The sequence below is a fragment of the Phalacrocorax carbo genome, chromosome 6 (assembly GCF_963921805.1).
Source record: "Phalacrocorax carbo chromosome 6, bPhaCar2.1, whole genome shotgun sequence".
Classification (NCBI taxonomy): domain Eukaryota; kingdom Metazoa; phylum Chordata; class Aves; order Suliformes; family Phalacrocoracidae; genus Phalacrocorax; species Phalacrocorax carbo.
In genome coordinates this window covers 9,536,881-9,558,021 of record NC_087518.1, presented here as the reverse complement: position 1 = coordinate 9,558,021, position 21,141 = coordinate 9,536,881, and the positions used below count along the sequence as shown (strand labels likewise).

Genomic DNA, 21,141 nt, shown 5'->3' with positions numbered 1-21,141 from the left:
ACAAATAGTAATTGTGGCCTTGCTTTTAGTAAGATTTTTTTTTTGGTAGTAGTTCTTGGTGTGCTTTGTGAAGACAATTACTCACTTTTCACAGGGACCTAAATGAGCTAAATGCAGAATAAATTGGTGGAACACTATCAAAGCCATTGACTATTTGGCACAAATATGCTTTTTTAATGTCTATTTCTCAAATAACAGAATTCAGCTTTTAACTTCCCTAGAAGCCTTTTTCCTCCCTCATCTTCCCTTTCGTTATCTGGTTCATGTGTTTGCCATCATAGCCAAATAAATTCAGTGAATAAGTGTTTTAAATGCAGTAGCTGCTGAGAAAACTGTACCTGGTAGGAGACCAGGTTCCCATGTCCCCATCTCAATTCCTGACAATACCCTAATTCCACCTCTCCCTTACTATAATGCTTTCTGAAACTGAGCAAAAGTAGCTTGATTTTGAAAATGAGAATGGAAAGGGAGGCGTGCACTTTTCCTGAAACATTATATCCACCTACATGAAGTATAATCAGTGCTTCCATGTTTAGGCAATATCTTAGAGCTGATTTGCAGTAGTTCAAATAACATATAGCATCATTAACATGCAGGGCATCATCCAGAGTCATTGAGAGGCTTTTCATTTATTTTAATAGGCTTCAGATACATGTAAAGACCTTAAAATTAAATTACAGTATTAATTCTTTTAATGGTTACATTAGAACCCGTGGTGTTTTATTAATAGTAGCTTATGAATAATAAAACTATTGTTATTGATTAGCAGTATTATTTAGTAATTAATACAGGTATTTTTTTATCTTCATAACATGAAAATGCGTGCAGGCTAAAGCTACTTATTCAATGCCTTTGGTTAGTATAATTTATATTTGTCAAAGTGTGTGCGTATGTACTAGTAACTCTCCACGTAACAGAAGACAAGCAAAACAATTTGAAGCGTGTTCTTACTCACTAAGTCCAGTTTCCTAGCATTCTGAAATTGTCACAGCCATTTAAAACCATTAGTTGTTACTAATAAAAGCAGTTCTAGGGCCTTTAAACGGTTGAAAAATAATACAGAGACACAAAGTAGTTATTCTGACATACAAAGAAGAGCAAGTCACAGTGGGTAGATGTGGTCAGTACAGCACTGAGAGTACATTTCTCCGAGAAACACTTTGTACAATACATGTAATGATGTATAATAATATGACGCATCTCTGGAGCAGAAAACGATTCTCCTAATTTTCCAGTAAATAAATGGAGATAAGATTATCAAAAGACAAAAGTGATTTTGCATTGTGGAGAATTTAAATATAAAATTATGAGAGCTTCTTAAAGTCTGTTAGATTTGAGTTGAGTTCAGTACGTGAATGGCACTGAACAGCCTCCAAAGCTGGTCGCTGTAGCCGAAACATGCAAGTTTGAGTGCCTAACAGCAAGTATTCATACTGATCAAAAAACTTGCACTGAAACCATTTTGATTGGAAGGTAGGATTGGGTGGAAGACAAAAATTCATGGAAAGTGTCTGTTTCTAAAAAAATATATTCTACCTTTCCATTAAAGAAAACAAAAAATACTTTTTTTTAAAACTAAGCCCAAAATTCAGATTTTTATTTCAACTTCTCTTTAAAGTTTCTTTGGGAAATATGAATATTTTTGAATATTTTATGTAAAAAAAAGAAAGAAAGAGGAGAACAGATGGGAAAAAATAGCTCTGTGAGTAAAAAAAAAAATTTATCTAGTTTCAATTTTGGTGCTTATTGAGTTTTAAGTGCTTAACAATGAGACTTTAACTTCATTCTGATCCATACTTTTGCCCAGATTGGTCATGTGTCAGATGTTCTTTAATAGTAAAATTGCTGTTTACAGCAGGATTTTTGTTATAAAAATAAAGGTTTCTTTTAATAAGGTTCTTCATCCTTTTAGTACATAAATGAGTAAGTAGGCTGACTCTCAAGGGTACTAAGCAAACAATTCCTCATGAAGTCTTGACTTTAATAGATTCAGAAATGTTTTAGCAGTGGAGTGAGATGCTGTTGTGAGATGGGCAGAGTTGCATTCCTTTCTTGAAAACGGTTGCTTGAGGCAGGGCAGAGAAGCAGGTGAGGAAGCTGGGGTGAGCCCTGGGACTTCACCGAGCAAAAGCCGCAAGCGCTTTGGGGAGCACAGGGGTCAGGGCTGTGAGCCCGGTGCTGCGAGGTTCAAGGAACGAGGACTTTGTTAGTGAGCTGAATTGCACGGAAGAAACTCTGGCCCTCTCACCTCTGGCTTTTTTTTTTTTTTTCACGTGGATTTTTTTTCCCCAGCATTGAGTAATCTTTAGTACTCCAAATTTTCTGTCCATTGACAACAGCATCGATACACACCTTTGCTACTAGGGTTGCTGTGCAGAGCCTGGGCTCCTGGTAATCCCTCATTTCAGATCCCGTACAAACACAAGCAAAATTTCTCTTGATTTGCAGGATACCGTGGGTTCAGGCTCTCTCATTCGCACAGCAATACATTTGTCATGGCTTATCCATGAGAAGGAGCCCACATGGCTAAATCTAGGACTGCGAAGAACAGAGGTGTTCACACAGCAGCCTGAACATCCCGAGCAAGCGTGCTTGGAGGAATGAGGTACAAATGCGTGAGCGAAAGGGGGGCTGGATTTGGAGGCAGACAGACTGACAGGGCGGCTGAAGCAGATCGTTCTTGGAAGCAAACACATCGTTCTGCTTCTGCTTGCCTGTGTTCTGCCAAGAGGCATTTGCAGTCTCTAGATCATGATGGCTGCAACCTGCTGTGTTGAAACTTTTCTATCCACAGGCTGACTGTGTAGTGTAGAAAGATAATCTACCTTATGTGCACTTATCTTCTTCAGTGCCCAAGCAATCATCTTCCTTTCCCTTCTTCAGCTCTGCGAACTCCTTCATGGTATTTTCCAATATGGCAGAAGAGTAGGAAGCCAGATTTGAAGTCAGATGACCTCCAAAATGCAATACTTCCAATTAAAGCCTTTTTGTTAAGTTGAGTTTTAAATGATATGGGCTGTACAGAAATCGGTGTCATGCAGTTCTTTTTACAGTGCAGAGCGAAATCCCAGAATGTATGGAGAGTCTTTGACTTTTATTTTGTTTTTAATCTCAGATGAGAATCTAGAGAAATGCAATTTCCAAAGGGTCTGAAAAAACTGTAATTGAAGGTAAAAATTAGATGCTCCTCCCCCCCAAATGCACTGTAAATGCTTTCTTTACTGCAAAGTCTGAGATCATAACTGAGAACTTGTGCTGTTGTTTCTCTGGTTTAGATACAGTAGCAAGGAGGGTGGCTAACCATGGTGATGGGTTATCGAGTGACTTCTGCTTTTTTGTGATAAATCCCAGTCTTGCTCTGATTTAGTTAATGGAAACATCACAATTATTGATGCTAGGAAGGACCTTTAAACCTTCTTGCTGTTAAGAGGACTCAGACTCCAAAGTTCTACAATGCTACAAATTTGAAAAACTCTGTATATTTCATGGGGTCTCTCCTTAATATCTTGAGCTCTCTGTCGTAACCATTAATGAGCTGGTTGTGTGCATTGCATGGGGAATAGATCTCTGCACTCTTCTCGCTCAACGTTCATTCGAATGTCAGGATCACTGTCTTTCAGTTTACAGCACTGTAAATGTTTTTGACTTGTAGCTTTTTTGCTTTCCCAATGCTTCTTAATTGATTAATGTATTACGATTAATCCCAAGTGGGATGCCATTATTAACTTGCTTCATTAAATTACATACCAATTTGTTAGCCTTAATTCTCATAATTGTCCCTTTATATTTTAGTGTTTTTATTTTAATAACTTGCCCTAAGAATTTGATCAGCATGCATTTGTGTATTCTTTTGCCTCCCTTTCCTTCCTCTCACCCTTGATGTTCAAAAGTGGAGTCAGTTGAGAAACATTTATAGTGTCTAATAGCATCTTAAACACAATCATTTACTTCTCTGTGATTTAAAAATACCCTGCCTTAAAAAAAAAAAAAAGATAATCACTTTTGTAGCCATGCCGTAGAAATCTTTAAATTGATAGAAAAATATCTTGTGGAGTTTTCATTACCATACTCCTGAAAATGACACTTAGATGTCTAATACGTAAAAATTACAGTCGTCAGTCTATAATCTCACCCCCTCTGTGGTTCAGGAAGATTGATACTCAGGAAGTCTGCTGATTATAACCATTAGACTAAAAAACAAATTAGTTCTCTAAATACAGTAATGCTTTTTGCATTTTACCCTGGCGTGCTTTGTTGATGCATCACTTTGTCACTTTATCAAACATCACAAAGCAGACCTAGAGCTGGATGCCATGAGAGCTGGCTCCAAGCGGAGGGACCCCAGCCTTCACACAGGCTCCTGTCACTTGCCTGTTGTCTGCTTTAGGGGAGTGACAACAGCCCCTTACAGAGTCTCTCTTTGTGTCTTTGAGTATTGAGAAGCCATTGAACATGGCTTGTTTGCTGCAAGTACCTTTTCTCCTCTCTGTGATAGCAACGATTGCTTCATCCCATCCTTCCTACATGTTCCAAATCTGGTGCATTTTGACTTGACCTTTTTTGTTTAAGAAAAAGAGAAGCTGGAAATAAAGCATCTATTTTTTGCTATCCAAGCCTTCAGAGAGTTTTACTAGAATTGGTCTTAGATACAGAATCAAAAGAAACGTAAAGCTGTATGTTCATCTCCTTTCCATTCTCCTCTCTCCCAAACAAAGCAGCTGCCTCTCATAAGTCCCTGTTTTCTCCCTGTTGTTAAACATCCAGCCTGGATTCAAGGAAGATAATTTTTTGTGCCCATCTGCCTACCTCTTTTAAGTTTAATTTGATTTCTTTTTCTGTAAAAGCCATCCTCTGCAGCCATCCAGGACTCGTAGCCCATTTGTATCTCAGAGGACTAATCAAGTACATGGTTTACATTCATGGCGTAGATGGAGAAATCTAACGTTTCAGTCAGGGAACTCCAGCTCCCCAGTCCACGCGTTGCCCAGTTCTGCAGGAATTTGCTCAGGATTTGTGTGCCCCTTAGAAAAATTATGCTTGTCTTCATCCTCTGTATCTTCTGTGAAACTGTAGAGTCTTCATATGTCCCAGTTAGCGTTATGGCACATTTTAAGTGAAGGTGAGCCCAAGATCTATTCATAAATGATTGCATAGTTTCACTTGGTGCCATAAAAGAGAGATTGGTTGTAAAATCTGAATATATAAAATAGATGGGTAAAATTGGTGCTTCCTTTGCCTTTAGAACTTCTGGCTCAGATGAAAAAGTTATTCTTATTAAATTTAAGCTGTTCTGCCTGAAGAATTATTACTGTAGTTCTCGGATATAACAGTGCCAAGTTTCTCCTAGTATTGGCAATAATAAACAATGCAAGCTTCAGACAGAATTTCCTGGGTAGCATACCAAATGTTCTAGAAAACCTTCTCGGACAGCAGCTAATACATTTTTAATACAAATAAAACATAATTCTTTAGTCTCATTTCAGTTTGATCCCTAAGGTAGGAGAAGTATACCGACTATGCATAATTTATGTATTTGTTTGAAGTGTTTACCCAGATACTCCATTCACAAAGTCTCTTTTTGTTAATAGGTTGCTTTGAGATGTAAGAATCACTTAGGGCTTGTGTTGTACAAATAAATGGAACGTGTCATTTTTGTACAATCAGTGAGGTGGTTATGTGGTCATCCTAATGCTGCCTTCATCTGCGCTCCCCACCCTGTCCATCCTTAGCCAAGTCACAGAACAGGTCCGGCTGAAATGTCAGGATGTTCTTCCAGATCATGTGTGGTGTGAAATCATGGAAGCATGCAAGGGAGGGAAGAGGAGCGGTGGGAGCAGAGTGTGCTGCCCAGCCCTTTCGGGGACAGCATGGATTGGTGTCAGGCTGGTGTGTCCGTGTGAGCACCAGTTATTACCAATGTTATATGTGGTTTCCTGTATGATTCCTATACATTACACATGATGCAGAGTGAGCATGCAGGCAAATATCCCTCAATAATTTAATTACAATCTATCCTAAATTACCGTAAATCCAGTGTTACAGGTTACTGCCAGAGGCTTGAGTCATTGCTGGCTTTTGCCATCTGTAGTTTCTGTGCTGCAGGACAACTGTGGGAGATGATTATCGAGGGTTTTCTGAACTGGTGGTTTTTTTCAAGGGATCAAAGAAAGGCAATGGAAGTAAATCAGAGTCTAGTCTGGTCCCTTTCTTTATGTCTCTCTACAGAGGTAGACATTTGTATGTGTGGCTGATGGCTTAACTGATAATGCTGATGGCATATCACCCCCCAAAATAATTCTGCAGCCGAGGTGGCGGTTTGCCCAGAGCAATCCTTGTATCTGATGTTTTACCTCCCGTGAATCTAAATCAGAAACCTCTGAGTTCATAGGGTGGAGATGAGGGTGGGGAAACCTGGGAACCCTGTTACAGTATAATATTAGTATATTTCAGATGTATCTTCTACATCTGAGGTTCACTGAAAAGCATGCTAATCTGGCGGAGCTGATGAGCCTGAAATGAGCTAAATGGTCCCAGTGAGTAATATTAACCCCCGCTTTGTTTTAAGTTCACATGTGCTTGTGTCAGAGTTCCCAGAACAAAACCAGACAAGGAGCTGGGATGTGCTTTTATGCACATTAAGCTCTACTGGAGATAGGCGAGAGTCAAGAATGCCAATCACCATCTTATTTTATGCCGAAAATTGAAATATGTGTTAAATAAAGATTGCTTAAATCTGTTCACAGCACCTCTCAACAGTGATTTTTCAGAGTCTTGCAAGATGGAGCAGGATCTTTCCTATGAACTTACAGTGTTTGCAACTGTTTCACAGCTCTGGGAGCACTGAGAAGCCAAAGAAAAGCTGCCTGGCTGATACCATCAGAAAAGTATTTAGCTGCTGATTGTAACCGTACCATTTCTGCACGTCAAAAATGCATTGTAACATAGTCATTATCAAGAGTAAGGAGACTTTCTGAAAGAAGGTATTTGGTTTTGCAACATCTGTACTGTATCAAATGAAGCCTAACTGGAGATTTGGCAAACTGTTCCTTATGAGTAAAGTAAAATGATGTACCACATTAGAAAGTAGTTTTGTTATTAGAAAGCTCAGTCTTGCTCCTGATAAAATGGATTTTTTCAGCGTAAAATTCATCTCTGCTTGCTGCAAGAATATTGCTAAAACAGATTAACTTTGGATCTCCGTGTATTTTATAGTGTGTCTTGTTATTTTAGGGCTGTAAATATATTAGCTGATCTGTAAGCTTCACTTAAGTTACTGCTTTCTGGGGTTTTGAAGAAATAGGATCATGTTATGCAGGAATCAGGATGATTGAATTAAATCACCCCTTTTGATATTTATTTTCCCTCAGGATCATGCTACCAGATCAATATTTAAAAACAGCTATATGAGTAAGCGTTGATTAGAAAGCAAAGCTCCATAGCCTTAACAGCTAAGCTAGCAATTTTTTTGTGTGTATTTTATCTGTGATTTGTATGGTGCTATGCACATACTTGTGTATTAGAAGCAGTCAACATAAAATTATTTTCTTACTTCTTCCTCCCCCCTGCCTACCTTGCCACCTGGCAAACCTTCTTTATCATATCTAGATCCTATAAAAATATCTAACATAATTTGAAATGTTCTTGTGCAATACATGATTAGACTACATCAATCATTTTTCAAAGATTTTTTTTTTCCTGCATTTTGTATTCTAAACTGCTAAAACCACCTGCTTTTATATCCTGCTGCATTTTGTGGAAGACATGAGCAGACAGATAGTTGCCCATCTTGGATGAGCCAGCCTTGTTAAGTACTCTCCCAAAGTGCATACCAGTCAAATTAAACTTTAGGTTAACATTTTGGAATGTTCTCCTCTTGCCAACTCATTACCAGCGATATGGCTAAGCAAACTGTTGCCTTCTGCTATTCCAGATATCTACAGAGATTTATTATATTTCAGCTAATAAGCTTACCTTCTCTAATAGCACACGGCCCACCCCGCCTTATGGCTAGACTTGTCTCTTCTCATAACTTGGGCAGAGAATTAAAGGCCAGAAGTAAAACTGGCTTTTAAACCTGCCTAGGTAGAGCTGTTTGGTGGTCCCTGTGTTGTGGATGGAAACATCCATCATTTTGGAGATCAAACTCGCTCGTTATCTAGACCAGCTCTGCACTACCCCTCAGGTCAATACCAACACCTCTCTGTGGACAGACGGTGGTGGGAGAGGGGGGTGACACCCGGGCAGGTGGCACCACCTCGGTGTGCTGCAGGGCCATATGGGCACTCAGGTTTTAGAGAAACATGGTCTGTGCACGCGATACAGCTGGCTGCTACCACACCTGTCTAATAGAGTTGCTGAAAGGCTATATAAATTCATGCTGAGCTATGGAGATTATCTCTGTCAGCTGTTCTTGTGTCAGAAGCAATTTTTTTTAATGCTGTATTCATGTCATAAGTGCCCAGCCTATGCCTACCTTTTAGGAAATCCCTATTTCTTCCTTCATTACTGCTTGCATTGCATCTGAGGCATATAACTGGTGGTATACCCCTAAAAATAGCATATTTTCTTATGCCTTCCTTATCATGCCATATATTAAAATGTTTGCTGCCCCCATTAAATCTGAGTGTAGGCAGAGCTGCAAATGCAGGTGTGTCCTACCAGTGTGCTGGGGTTACAGGCCAGTCTGCAGAGAGCATGGGATGCTGTGGCATGAAGCTTTCCAGCACTGGTGCTTGCTGCTGTTAGCTCTGGAAACCCGCTCATCCTCACAGCAGCCATCAGTGCAGTGCTCCTCGAATGCATGTTATAGCTGGGCTGGAATTCAAACTGTGTTGGGTCTCAGGCATTTTGGGGAGAATTGCCTATGCAACCTGGCAGTGAATGTGTCCCTCTGTGCGAGCCTCTGAGGACTGCCCTTACCGAGCATTGGCTTTTTAGCTCGCTCCATACCAGCTCAAGCATTTGGCAGGGGAAAGCCTGACAGAGGTTGTGGTGTTAGTCACAGGTGGTCATGTGAGGGTGGTGCCATCAAAGGACCATGCAGCCTGCCAGATTTTGAGAAGAGAGATAAACTTTTCTAGTGAGGTGGATGCCAAAACTGGGGTCATGGCAAAGCATGTGCCAGGAGCCCGGGCGGTCCAGCTGACTGGCCACAGCATTGGTGATAGGATCATGACGAGGGTACATGATCTGTGGACACCCAGGAGTTAAAGTGCTGGGGTGTGAGCAGAGGAGGTTAAATAGAAGGAAGTAAACACTTCAGATTAATAGGCAGGTTCACTGGCAAACAGATTCAGAGAGTGTGTGAGATGAGAGGAGATGGAAGACTCTTCCTGAGAGCATTCCTGCATGCACCCACCTGCAGGAAGCATCTTCACTGCTCTGGGTCAGACTAGACTTGTTCAAAGAGCATCTTTTGTTCTAACCATGTTTTAAGTTTTGTTTTAAATAGTATTAAGTTGCATTTTATTTCTTCTCTCATGTCTTTCCCTGAGATTTTGAGATCCTGGAAATTTTGCAGTTATATCCTGTGTAGGAGGAGGGCTTCCTGACCAGAGACAGAGTTTGAAAACCCCCTCCATAGATGGGTCACACTCCACAGGGGCACCGGAAAGCTGTAAGAAGCCCGTAGAGCGGAGGCATGAGGGCTAGAGCATCCTGAGGAGTTCTGTGGCTTTAAGACTATCACCTACACGCAGTGATTGAGTAGCATTCACTTTGCCACTGCTGAAATGTAGAACATCTTGAAACAAGCGTACGTGTCATGTTAGTTTTTGTATTTCTTTGTATTTCAAGAGGAAGAGGCTGCTGCCACAAACTGAATGTTTCCCAGGCTTTCAATGCACTTGTGTTCTAAGTGCTTTTTTTCTGCACAATAATTTCCCCATTTCCTCTAAACATAAGCCATGATACTTGTTGAAATGTTTTTGTAAGGAACTGAGTGAGTTGTTGGGTCATTCTAACCAAGCAAAAAATAAACAGCTTGACATATGATCCTCACTGTTGTGTGTAGTGTTACACCAGGTGAAATAGGGGGCTTCTGAGCTGTACTTTTGTTGCTGCAGGAACTTGAGTAGCTTAGAAGCAGCTGAGAAGAAAATTGCAGGCCACATCCTGCCACTCTTAACTCAGTGGCTTGAAGGAGATTGAGATGAGGACTGCCTCATCTTACCTGCTTCTTGGAGCTCTACTGCTGTGACTGCCGCACTGCTGGTACCCACCCTGGCTCACGGTGCACCTGCACTTCATGCCCACTAGCTATGCAGTCCTTGGCAGTCCTGCAGCTGGTGTCCTTGGCATCCTGTCTGCTGGCGTCCAGGTTTCCCCTGGATGAGCCCACTCACCACCCTCGGTAGCCGAGGCTGCTACTTTTCCCTGTCTCCATGGAGGACGTCCGGGTGTGGGTGGAAGGGCACAGGGACTTCCTTGGTGAGGGAGGGGGTGGAGAGGAGGAGGTAGCAGAGTCGTGGAAGGGTGCACAAGGGGGTACGTGGAACGGTTTGGAAAGAGAGGATGCTGTAGCGTTGGAGGAGACAGAAACAGCTGACTGGATGGGAAGAGAGAGCGAGGAGGATGTGGCAGGTGGGCGACGGAAGAGGGAGGCAACTCAGAAATGAGAGCAGAGGCGGAAGTGAGGAAGCTCTGAGGATTAGCTGGTGCTTTCTGCTTAGGTACTGCGAGCACTGAACTGTGCAAGTTCATAGCATCTTACAAAACTGCACTCATCTGCAACAACTTAAATGACACTGAAAATTTACAAAAGATAAGTAAAAATGGAAGAACTTTCTTGGAAGAGAATTACAAATACAAAACCATATCATAATTAACAGACTTGTCCTCTTGTTCCGGAAAGATATTAATGAACACCACTGGTCTAACATTGGGTTCTTGTACTGCAAGGATGCCTGGAAGCCTGAGAGCCCTTCCAGCCCAATGCTGCTACATTAGACATGGGGGATTTGCCCTAGCAAACGCTCCTGCAGCAGTTTCCGTAGATCAGTTCATACCAACCTCCTTAAAAGTGATGTAAAAGGGACAGCAAGCAAACTACATTGGAGTTTGATGTTTCAAAGCAGGAGATAAAAAATCTGCCCTATGACAATTTGTTTTCACTGGATTTCTAATTTAATTGTGAACTGAGGTGTGGTTGTCATTGGGGAAGTGGCTGTGTAACTTAATTGACATTTCTGCATCCTTTGTGTTTGTGACTCATGGATGCCGGCTTGAGTCATCTTGTGCTGGCAGGCTGGAGGGAGCCGCTGCTCTTGTGGGGAAGTGAGCCAAGGGCAATGCTGGGGGAGAAAAAAAAATGAGGACTTTTCATGTAGAATGAATGAAAGATGCTGGGAAGCTGAGACGACTCTTTTCTTCATTTTAAAGGGGTGATTGTTGTGACCTCTCTCACCAAAATCCTTTGTGTAGGCTGGAAGAGAGGAAAAAAAAGCTGGAAGTCTTTGCTGCATCTTAGGCAAGCTTAGCTGGAGCAGTTAAATTACAAACCCCTGCAAAATGCTGAGGTTCCAGGTGCCCATCTGAGCTGTTCCCTTCCACCCTTTGCATTTTACCCAGCACATTTTATTTTCTTGTTTAGCCACCAGATTTCATTATTATATTAAAAAAAAAAAAAAAAAAAAAAAAAGGAAGAAAGCTGAAGATATATTTTTGTCGGTTGTACATGTCTACCAAATTCAAGCCAGGAGCAGAAGAAAATGAAAGCTAACTTCCACTCTTGGTTTCACAGTTTTGAGTTTAGCCTCTCCAAATGTGTGAAGCTGTATATCAAAGAGTGGGTGCTGTGGGATGATCTGGCTGTAGTGCTTGTTATATTTTTTCATTACTCCATTTCATTTTCCTCCCTACTTAGGTCAAAATGGTTATTTTTACGTAAAAATTTCCGTAAATTGGGCAGATTGTGGAAACTCTAAAAGAGACTCAACTCTTTTTTTTTTTTAAACTTAGATGGTGAGAACAGTTTATAACTGATGGCAGTTTTTATAAAATAGCCTCCATCCTGATAAAATGTTACCCCCTGGTGTGTCATTTTTCCAGCTGAACTGCTGGTAGGATTGAGAGATCTTGCACACTGCTGCTTAAATAAGTAGACTACATGCTCTATGAAGAAATCATATTATTTTCTCAAAGGAGAACAAGTAGGCTCAGTGCACCAAAATTGCTTTAAATAAACTTGCAGCTACTCTAGCCTTTTCTCGCGCAGCTGCAGATGGTACAGTCTATCAATCAAGCTTTCCCAGCTTTGAGAATCTGCCACTGAAGCTGTCTTTCCTCTGTGTTGCAATTACATTTTTGTCTTTTACAGAGCTTTGTGTCTTAGATATTCTATTGCTACTAATCAGATTGTGCTTTTGGGCCGCAGATATCTTTTGTTTTTTTCCTCAGATATATGCTTATTAAGATCTTTCAATAATTTGTTTATTGAATGTGCTATTGACTTGCACTAAATTAGCTGCATCATGCTTTTAAAGTGCAAGAATACTTTGGGGAAATTAATGCCTATCTTATCAATGGAGTGAGTCAAAGTCTAGGGAAACGAGTGGCTTAAAAAAGAAAGGAAAATATATTGCTGGCTGTTTCTTACCATCCTGGTGGTTGCAAATCTTATGATAGTGAATGGAGGCAATGCTGCAGGGGGAGCCTGCGAAGTCTTCCTCAGACTGGTGAGCTGATCAGTCAGCTGCCAGCATGTGTACAATACACGATCAATGTTTCTATCTGCTAACAAAGAATCTCAGCATGCACAAACGGAACATGCTCTGAGCTGAGTTCTTAAGCAGTACTTAACTCTACCTTTGAGTTTCACGCTCCTGGGTTTATTTGAGACAGTCTCTTATATTAGTGGTGCAAATTCTGTTGTATGTTCTGAAGAAGCCCTCTGCTCTTTTTATGACACTGATATTTCAGCCAACCTTTGGAGTAAAAGTGACTGTTTATGCTTCTTATATTTTCAAGCCGCCCCACCGGACATAATGAAAGTGGATGTTGCTGATCTATAACCTAGTTTGTCCCATCCTTGTCCCAGGATGTCTGTAACTAACTCAGGTCCAGAGGCAGCAGGTACAAAGTGAAGGAGGGGGTGAGCTAAGGCTGAGAGGAGCTGTGGTTGTGAGCAGCTGCGTTGCACTCTGCCAAAGATGAGGGGCAGCCAAAACACCTGACCTCAAAGTCAGTTCGATAGATTTTAAAACCATTTTGGACTTAGGGGAAAAAAAGAAAAAAGGAAAAAGTGCTGTTTTCTCTTTGGCACTGCTAGTTAATATCTCACTGTAGATACCCTCCAAAGCTGTGATGAAATATGAAGTTCATACATCACTAGCAAGCTTTCAGTCAGAATGATGTATTATTCAAAGTGGAATTAGCTAGAAGGATCAATGCACACCCATTATTCTATTTAAAATAATCATTGGAAGACTCATTAGCGTTTTTTCCCCCCCTCTTTTCAAATAACATAGGGAATGAGACATCTAGGAACATCCCCTCTGTCAGCATATGCACCTCTATGACTTCAGTATATTTTCATTCATAGCAGGATTATTAACACCTGAAGGCCAAAACCCAGATTTAACTCAACAGAATTTGCCTTCAAATCACTGAACCTGAAACCAGTTGCCGTAGGCAAAGGCGAACTCAGCTCTAACACACATTTTCAAAAAATCAAAGGTCATGGCAGTATCTGTGTGAAATAGTGCGTGTGCCAGCATAAGGTTCAGTGTCACATCTTGCCTGGGTACCTGTTATTCGCTCTGATTTTACACATGAGCAGCAACTTGAAGTATTAAGGGGGCTGTTTCGATTTCTTGTTTACCCTTACAAATATATTCTGCAGGATACTTACTTTGGGCAGTCCATTCATTCCATGGCAAATGCTTTCTGTCTCCCAGCTCACTTCTGTGAGGCTGCAGGCTCTTGGTCTCTTGGTCAGATTTGTCCTTTTGCATTGACTCGTACAGGAGGTGTACAATTATAGCATATATGGGGGAGATGGAAGAAAATATCATCTGTGGAGGAGCAGGAATCTATCATTCTTGGATCATTTAGTGCTTGTGAAACTGAAAATCTTAGAGCACCAAATCTAGCTTATCATTGTGTTGGGAGCTCTATAGGCATTTTCTTGCCTTCACAGATAGCTCAGTGTGCTGTGGTGCCAACCTGTATCTCTTCTCACCCATCAGTTCTCCTAAAAAGGTCCAAATAAATATTTCCTACTGTATTTCAAAGCAAAGCACGTGTAAACTTTTTGTATCTGTTCATCCACATTCTACAGCTGGCTGAAATCTTTCACTTCCTTTTATTCAGAAATGTTTAAGAAATGAGATATTTATCCACAACAGGCTTTTACAATCTGGACTTCAAAAGGGAACGAAGAGAGAGGTGAGGTAATGGACTTTGTGCAGAGCAAAAGGGTGCATACTACAAAGTTAGGATGTGTATCCTTTCTCAGTGCTGCAGACCAATGCAGGGTTAAAGCATTATCATTCAGAAGAGTTAGGAGTAGGACCTACCCAAGCTGTAAGCTAGTTCTGAAATAATTTGGCCCCAAAGACATGTATTTGAAGAGTTTCACAAGTAATATGCCAAGTTCTTTCCCTTTGCTGAGAAAAGTATGTTTCTTTTGACTGTGATATCTTGGATTCTTTGAAATACTGTTGCTATGAAGTTAAAATACATGTTGTGTGGCATAATGTTCGCATTAATGGGATTCCTCTCATTTCTCTTGTAAAACAGTGAAAATCAGGTCCTTTCCTGCAGAGATTGAGGACTGGCATCTGTCCAACACTACTGAGCTGATAAGAGAATAAATTGTTTAACATGTTGATTGTCCTGAAACCCTACAGGACAATTTAATCTCTGCAACCTAGTTAATTTATAATAGCTTTCTTTTTCTTCTTAGTTGTTTGTACAGAGCGTTTGGAGACTTGAGTATTTGGCTGGTGAGCTGTAGATCTTAACCGCAAGCTGAATGGGAGCTGAAGGCATGAGGTTGGGGGAATATTACTCCTGACTTTCAGCAGTGTAATTGAAAGTAGAATTTGACACATTGGCATCTCTCTGTGTCAGCCATTGTCACTGGCTTCAGCTGCTACGGTTAAGTACGTAGTCATTCATCCTTGGCAGACACCGTCCTTTGCAGTGCAAGAGGATGGTCTCTGGATGTTAATGCCACAGCACTCTGGGAGCAGCTGGCTATATCGAATTCAAGGCATGCAGATTGTCTTGGCCATTTTACTTAGCAGATGGGTAAGGCTTGATAGATTGAAGATTTAGTTTCCAAGTCAAGGGCCAAATGTTGCAGTGGGAGAGAAAAGTAAATTATATCACTATTCGGAGGGGAAAGGATCAGGTACTGTATCACAAAATTGTTGCCATTCATTTTCCTCTGACTTGCACAAAATGCATGTCATTTCGCCTTTCAATATAGCCGACTGTGGCATTCTCCTTCGTTTTGAGATGCTTTGCAATACTGTCTGTGAGCCCATTTAATGAGCTCGAAAGCAGTTGCTGCAAATTTATGACAGTTTAATAAGTCTAAATGCCAGATTTTTTTAAGGTGGAAATGAGAGAGGAATTTGTATTTCTTATCGCTCTGAATATGTGGGTTTTCTTCTGTTCTTTTTTCCCCACACCCTTTTCTTCGATACAATAGATCTATTTAAACACGTGTTTAAAAGAAAAGTGTATTTCTTACTCCTGAGCTGTTCAAGCTATTAATATTCACCTACTTTTCACAAGGTGACTGGTACCAGGGATCATTAGCAAGCTTTGTGGTGCTTCCCCCAGCTCTTCTCATGTCAGCTGGTGGGAGGATAACCTGGCTTTCGGAGAGGCTGCCCAGAGCAATGGGTAATGGGGGTAGCCTGGCCCTTTGGGCAGGGGTCTTGGAGGTAAGATCTAGTGTTGCTGTGTGGGCTTTCTAAGTGCCTCAATGTTTATTAGGGGGTTCCCCTGTTTTTCTGGTTTTAATTGTTATTTTTCCTAAAAAAGTAATTGTAAGCTCAAAAGTTTTGCCTGACACTTTTTTTTCTGCTTTATAGGTCTGTTTTCAGCAGAAGGACAGGTCATGGTTTACTTATATGACTTTAGCATATGTTTTAAATTATATAGTATGTGGTATAAATTTTAATGCTTCACAACTCTGCTGATTTTTGTAAAATTGGAGACTTCAGGAGGTTCTGGGTTTGTCCTATAAAATAATCAGACAGCAGAGAGATACTTAATATACAATGAATGATAGAGAATGAGAACTGGTTGGGTTTTTTAACTCACTACGACATGCTGAGCTTAGTACTCCGTAACATAGGGGCTTTCTGCAGAGTAGTACCTTGCCCAGTAAAGTCTATTTTTACATGCTGTGGTTTGGTGCCCGTACTAGCATGCTCAGCCTGGCTGCGGTGGTGTCTGTCCTCTCGTTACACTTCTGCTCTGCTCCTTTGCTGGAACCTTCCTCTTTGGAATATTAATAACATTATTGTGAGAAGGTGCTTAGCTCCCTGGCCAGCTTCCTACCCTGCCAACTCTGAGGGTAAGGCTGTAGGAACAGCACTTGCAAGCTGTGCTATTGAAAGGTGTTAACGCTGTTGTCAATAGAGTTCATGACTGATCAACCTTGTTGTTCCCTGAGGAATGAATCATTTCTCAGTCCTCACATCAGATGTGGGAGCTGTAACTAAATGCAGCCTGTCTAGGGTAATGATTTCCACCATGACTTCACTTGAAGAACATCTCTGTTTTATGACTTCAGAATGGGCTCACTTGTGCATTACCTTTTCCTACATTGCAAACGCTTGTTTTATTCATTGCAGTAATGTCAAGCCATTCATTCTACTCGGAATAGCACGAGCACCAGGTATCGAAGTCACCCGAAGGGTATGATAAACAAAGAGATTTTGCTTCCTCGTGTCATGTTCATCCCATATTTACCCTATGGTGAGAACTGCGTTAACACAGGGAGCTGCTTAATGATATCTCTGTGTTTATTTTTCCCTTGTGCTTAGCATGATAGTTACCTATTTATTTCTGCTGAAGAGGATTACAGGCATTTTTCAATTATAAATGATGCACGCGAGCATTATTTATCCTGTGTACTGCAGACCTATAGAATGTTAGTCAGTCTTGTGCAAAAGCATTTTGTTCAGGAAACAATATTTGTGGTAGTGGTACTGTGGGTATTTTAGGGCAATTTCGGGATGGTTTTCCATCTGTCCTATTAGTACTTGCCGTGCAGCACACTCATGACCAGAGCACAGCAGGTTTGTGTTAGTGCATGAAATTCCTGTGCTTGAGAAATTTTCATTCGTCATGTTTCTTCTGTGTTAGCCTCTTGAACGAGGAGGGGGAAACACATTGCTCTTCTCTCACAGGAAAATAAAAGCTTTGCGCAGCTTTGGCAGGCATGTTTTGGGTGAAGCCTAAGTGCAGAGACCCAGTTACAGCTGTATGGTCTTTCTCTAACTCTGCAGCCAAGGCATCATGAGAAATGTTGCATGTAAAGTCAATCTGAAGAATTCATTGCTGTTTTCCTTCAGGATATATTCATAAGCTAATAAAAAATACGCTGCTGTAATAGTGGTTGTATAACAGAGGAAGATAAAAACAGTTTGTAGAAGGATATAAGCTCAAGCTTTGTGACATGGAATCAGAAAGGAGGTCAGAAGGACACTACTTATTCTAGAGATTTTTGCCCTTTTTTGCTTCTGCTTTTTTTGCCCTTCTTTTCTTTTAAGTATCAGCTGTTGTCAGAGACAGGATTCTTGTGTGGGTGAATCTCTGATCTCAGCCAGCATGGTAGCTCCAGGCCAGTTAAACCAGAGATGTACAGTGGGGATAGAACCTGACATTTTGGGTTTCAGAAACCGCCTTTTCTCTATGAACACAAGCAGAAAAAGGATACAGAGAAGTGTAAAAAATAGAGAGGAAATTCAAGGTGGGTTTTTTTTTTTTTGAGAACTTGAAGAAAAAAAAGATGTAAGAAGAGTTTTGCTCTGAAGCCTGAACCATTCCACAAAATGAGGAAACTTTTGGGCACTTCTCTAATGGTCTTGCCAAGATCCCAAAACAGTTTTAGTGAGGTATGAGAGAATAGTGTGTGAGTATAAAGAAAAAAGGGGGGAAAAGCATCTGGAAGGAAAATAAGACTATATCTCATACAGGTCTGAACTGACATCTCTGCAAGTGGTACTTGTTTGCATGTGATTTTTAAAGAAACATGAGATCCCACTCCCCCTACCCTCAGAGAAAACATGATTACAGATGCATGGAGCATTTGTTTTCCAGCCCCCAAAGAAATAACATGACTTGATTTTGTGCTATTGAAGAACACAGCACACTTGCAGAATATGCTATCAAAAAGGTTGCATAGCTGGATCTATACAGGCATACCACCTCAGAAGATTAAAGGGGCACTGCCAAGGCCGAGGTTAAGAATTGATCTACTTTGACAGAAAATCCAAAAGGAAGAGTTTTAACCTTTAGGATTCTTTCCATCTATTTGCTTTCTTCAAACTGATTGCAGCTGTCAACAGAAATAAAAACAAAGCAAACAAAATAAAACTCTCTACAACTTATGGTTAAGCAGCAATAAATAAAACATTGTTCAAGTCCAGTGCAAATTTTTCTTACAGACTTGTACCAAATTGCTGGTAGCTTTTTTAATGATTTTTTTTTAGCAGTAGCCGTGGCTTGGAGAAACCTGAATAAATGGAAAAGATGCAGGAATGTGTCTTGCAACAGCTCTGCATTTTTAGTGTTTACTGTTGATTTGCCAGAAGCCAGACAGAACCTACAAAGTGGGTCATTGGGTTCAGCGTGCTGTGATTATTATTTATACAGAATCCAAAGTGTACGGAGCACCCCTTTGGGCATATAAAAGTTCATGCTTCAAAGAGCTTACAGCCTTCAGGGCTAATAATATTATTGCCAGTAACATCTAAGCTGTATATATTTCAAAGCTGCTGTTGCTACTTTCATAATTTTATTGCATATCTTGCCCTACCTGATTGTTGCAAGTTCTGGAGTACTGTGATGAGAAAAGGATCTTCAATTTCCATTTAAAACACCAAACCATAACAAACCATTTTGTCTCTAGACAAGACCGTGAAAATGTGTCCTGAACACAACAGAGTAGTTCAAAGGCCAAATAAACAGAAAAAAAGGAAGGTGGTTTGTTGTGGCTTTTTTCAGTGCAGTTGGTGAAGAAGATAATGAGGTTTCTAAGACTCCTAATTAGTCATGGGGAGGAAGGATGAGAAGAGACATGCTTGTGCTTGTGCTTGTGAAACTTGGGCCAGTGGATTCCAGTTCTCCCCTCAGGCCATTAGGATTTGTGATTTTTTTTTTCTGTTTTATTTTGTTTTTTACAATAATGCATTTCTTGGATGTGCTGCAGTCAGCGATGTCCTCTTCCTAAGAGTGTGCGCCAAGCCGGTTCCATGCTTCACGCAGCAGCATGTTCACTGCTGGGTGCAAGGTCCTCTCTCAGGGATTTCTCCTTTTGTCTCCACTCCTTTCCTCATGTTAATTCATGACCGTAAAGTGATTAAACTCTGTTTTCCCTGGTGACATTGACATCATGGGCAAGCAGCAAAGTACAGGAGCTCTTTTGCATTCGGTCTGTTTGCCCATTGTGAGCAGTCCATCCAAAAAACAATCAGCGCTGCTCAGGCTTCTGATACTGACTGGTGACAAAAAAAAAAAAAAGAAAAAAAAGAAAAATGTACCACCTGAATGAGGTACACGGCAGTATTTAAGTATTTATTTCCCAAAACTAAATTGGCAAGTATCTTAAGTAATGGAACATGTTTGCAGGAATTGTGAGTTATTCCTTCAATACCTCTGAAGAGGCAAAAGGTTAAAAAAAAATTGCATTATTGGTTGTAAATTCCTTGGCCGTGTTACAAGTAAGTGACTGAAGTGATGGGTTTAATTTGAAAGTTGTAGAGCTCAACAGGGTTAATCCTTCCTGCTGCTGTCCTCTTCTCTCTCTGGTGCTGGGTCTCACTGTTGAGGAGGGCACAGGTCATTGCTGGGTGATAGAAGAAATACTGCAGGATACCAGTTTTTGATCTGGCAGTACAGGCAATTGCATTGTCAAAAATCAGATACTTTTTCTAGATCCTCTCACAAGGCTTTTTTCCCCTCTCCCTTGTCCAAGTGACACTAAATTAAATAAATGTAAAAATATGAATAGCAGAGAGATGCCAAGGTCCAACTCCATTATGGCTGAAAGGGGCCCAGCTTCACTGATTTCACTGGCAGCACCAGATTTATTCTCATATCAGTAAGGGATAGACTGGTCTGAGATAACTTCTTTTTATCACAACAGTTTTCCTCTATGAAACCGCTTTCATAGTAGCTGCAGAAAAATCACCACTCTTTAGGCTTTGCTAGGGTGACAGTATGGCTAATGTTTTAATGAATTCAGAGGATGCCTTCTTTTGATTTAACCTTCCTTACTTTATTTTATTATGCCGTGTATCTTTGGCATTTGGTGAAGAGCCATTGTAAATGTGAGAACTAAGCAGCTTCTTAGATAACATCTTTTTTTTTCTTCTTCTTCTTCTCTTTAGAAGATTAAACTAAGACTGTTCTGCCTGTTGCCAGAATAGATGTAACCAATCCTCTATCCTTTGCTTGTAGGTCAGTCAGAGGGACAATCCAGCACTGGATCCCATTATCCATGGGTTGAAGGGCGTCGTACATCATGGTAAGTAGCTGCTTAAACTTTCTTCTTGTCGGGAAGGGGAGAAGGGCAGGAATATTGTCCTTAAGGGATCAGGTCACCCCTGGAAGGACACAGTGAGCCTGCACATTCTTCATTCGCTGACGTTTAAGGGCATCACAGCCATTATTTGATTGGTAAAGATCGGAGTAATTTGTTACCTGAAAATGGGTTGGGGTTAACAGTAAACAATTTGTTTCCTTTCAGTCAGTGCTCTAGAATGCATAAGTTATCAATCAAAACCCACTACAATATATCATTCATATTAGTACTTCGAAGGCAGCGTTGATGCTTCACTCCTGCTATTTATCTTCTCTTTGCTCTAAAAATACTCCTCTCTGAAGTTTCTATTTGTTTATAAATTATTTGTCTTTCAAATTTAGGGAGCTGATAATGAAACAGAAAATTAACTA

At 40.6% G+C, this 21,141-nt stretch overlaps 1 protein-coding gene across 1 annotated transcript in view; it reads left to right on the top strand.

The window, feature by feature from the left end:
• Positions 1-21,141, top strand: part of PTPRG (protein tyrosine phosphatase receptor type G) — a 420,049-nt gene that overhangs the window by 278,022 nt on the left and 120,886 nt on the right. The window contains exon 6 of the mRNA XM_064453587.1: positions 20,647-20,713. Within this exon, the coding sequence (XP_064309657.1) occupies positions 20,647-20,713 (67 nt within the window). The remainder of the gene's footprint in view (positions 1-20,646; positions 20,714-21,141) is intronic.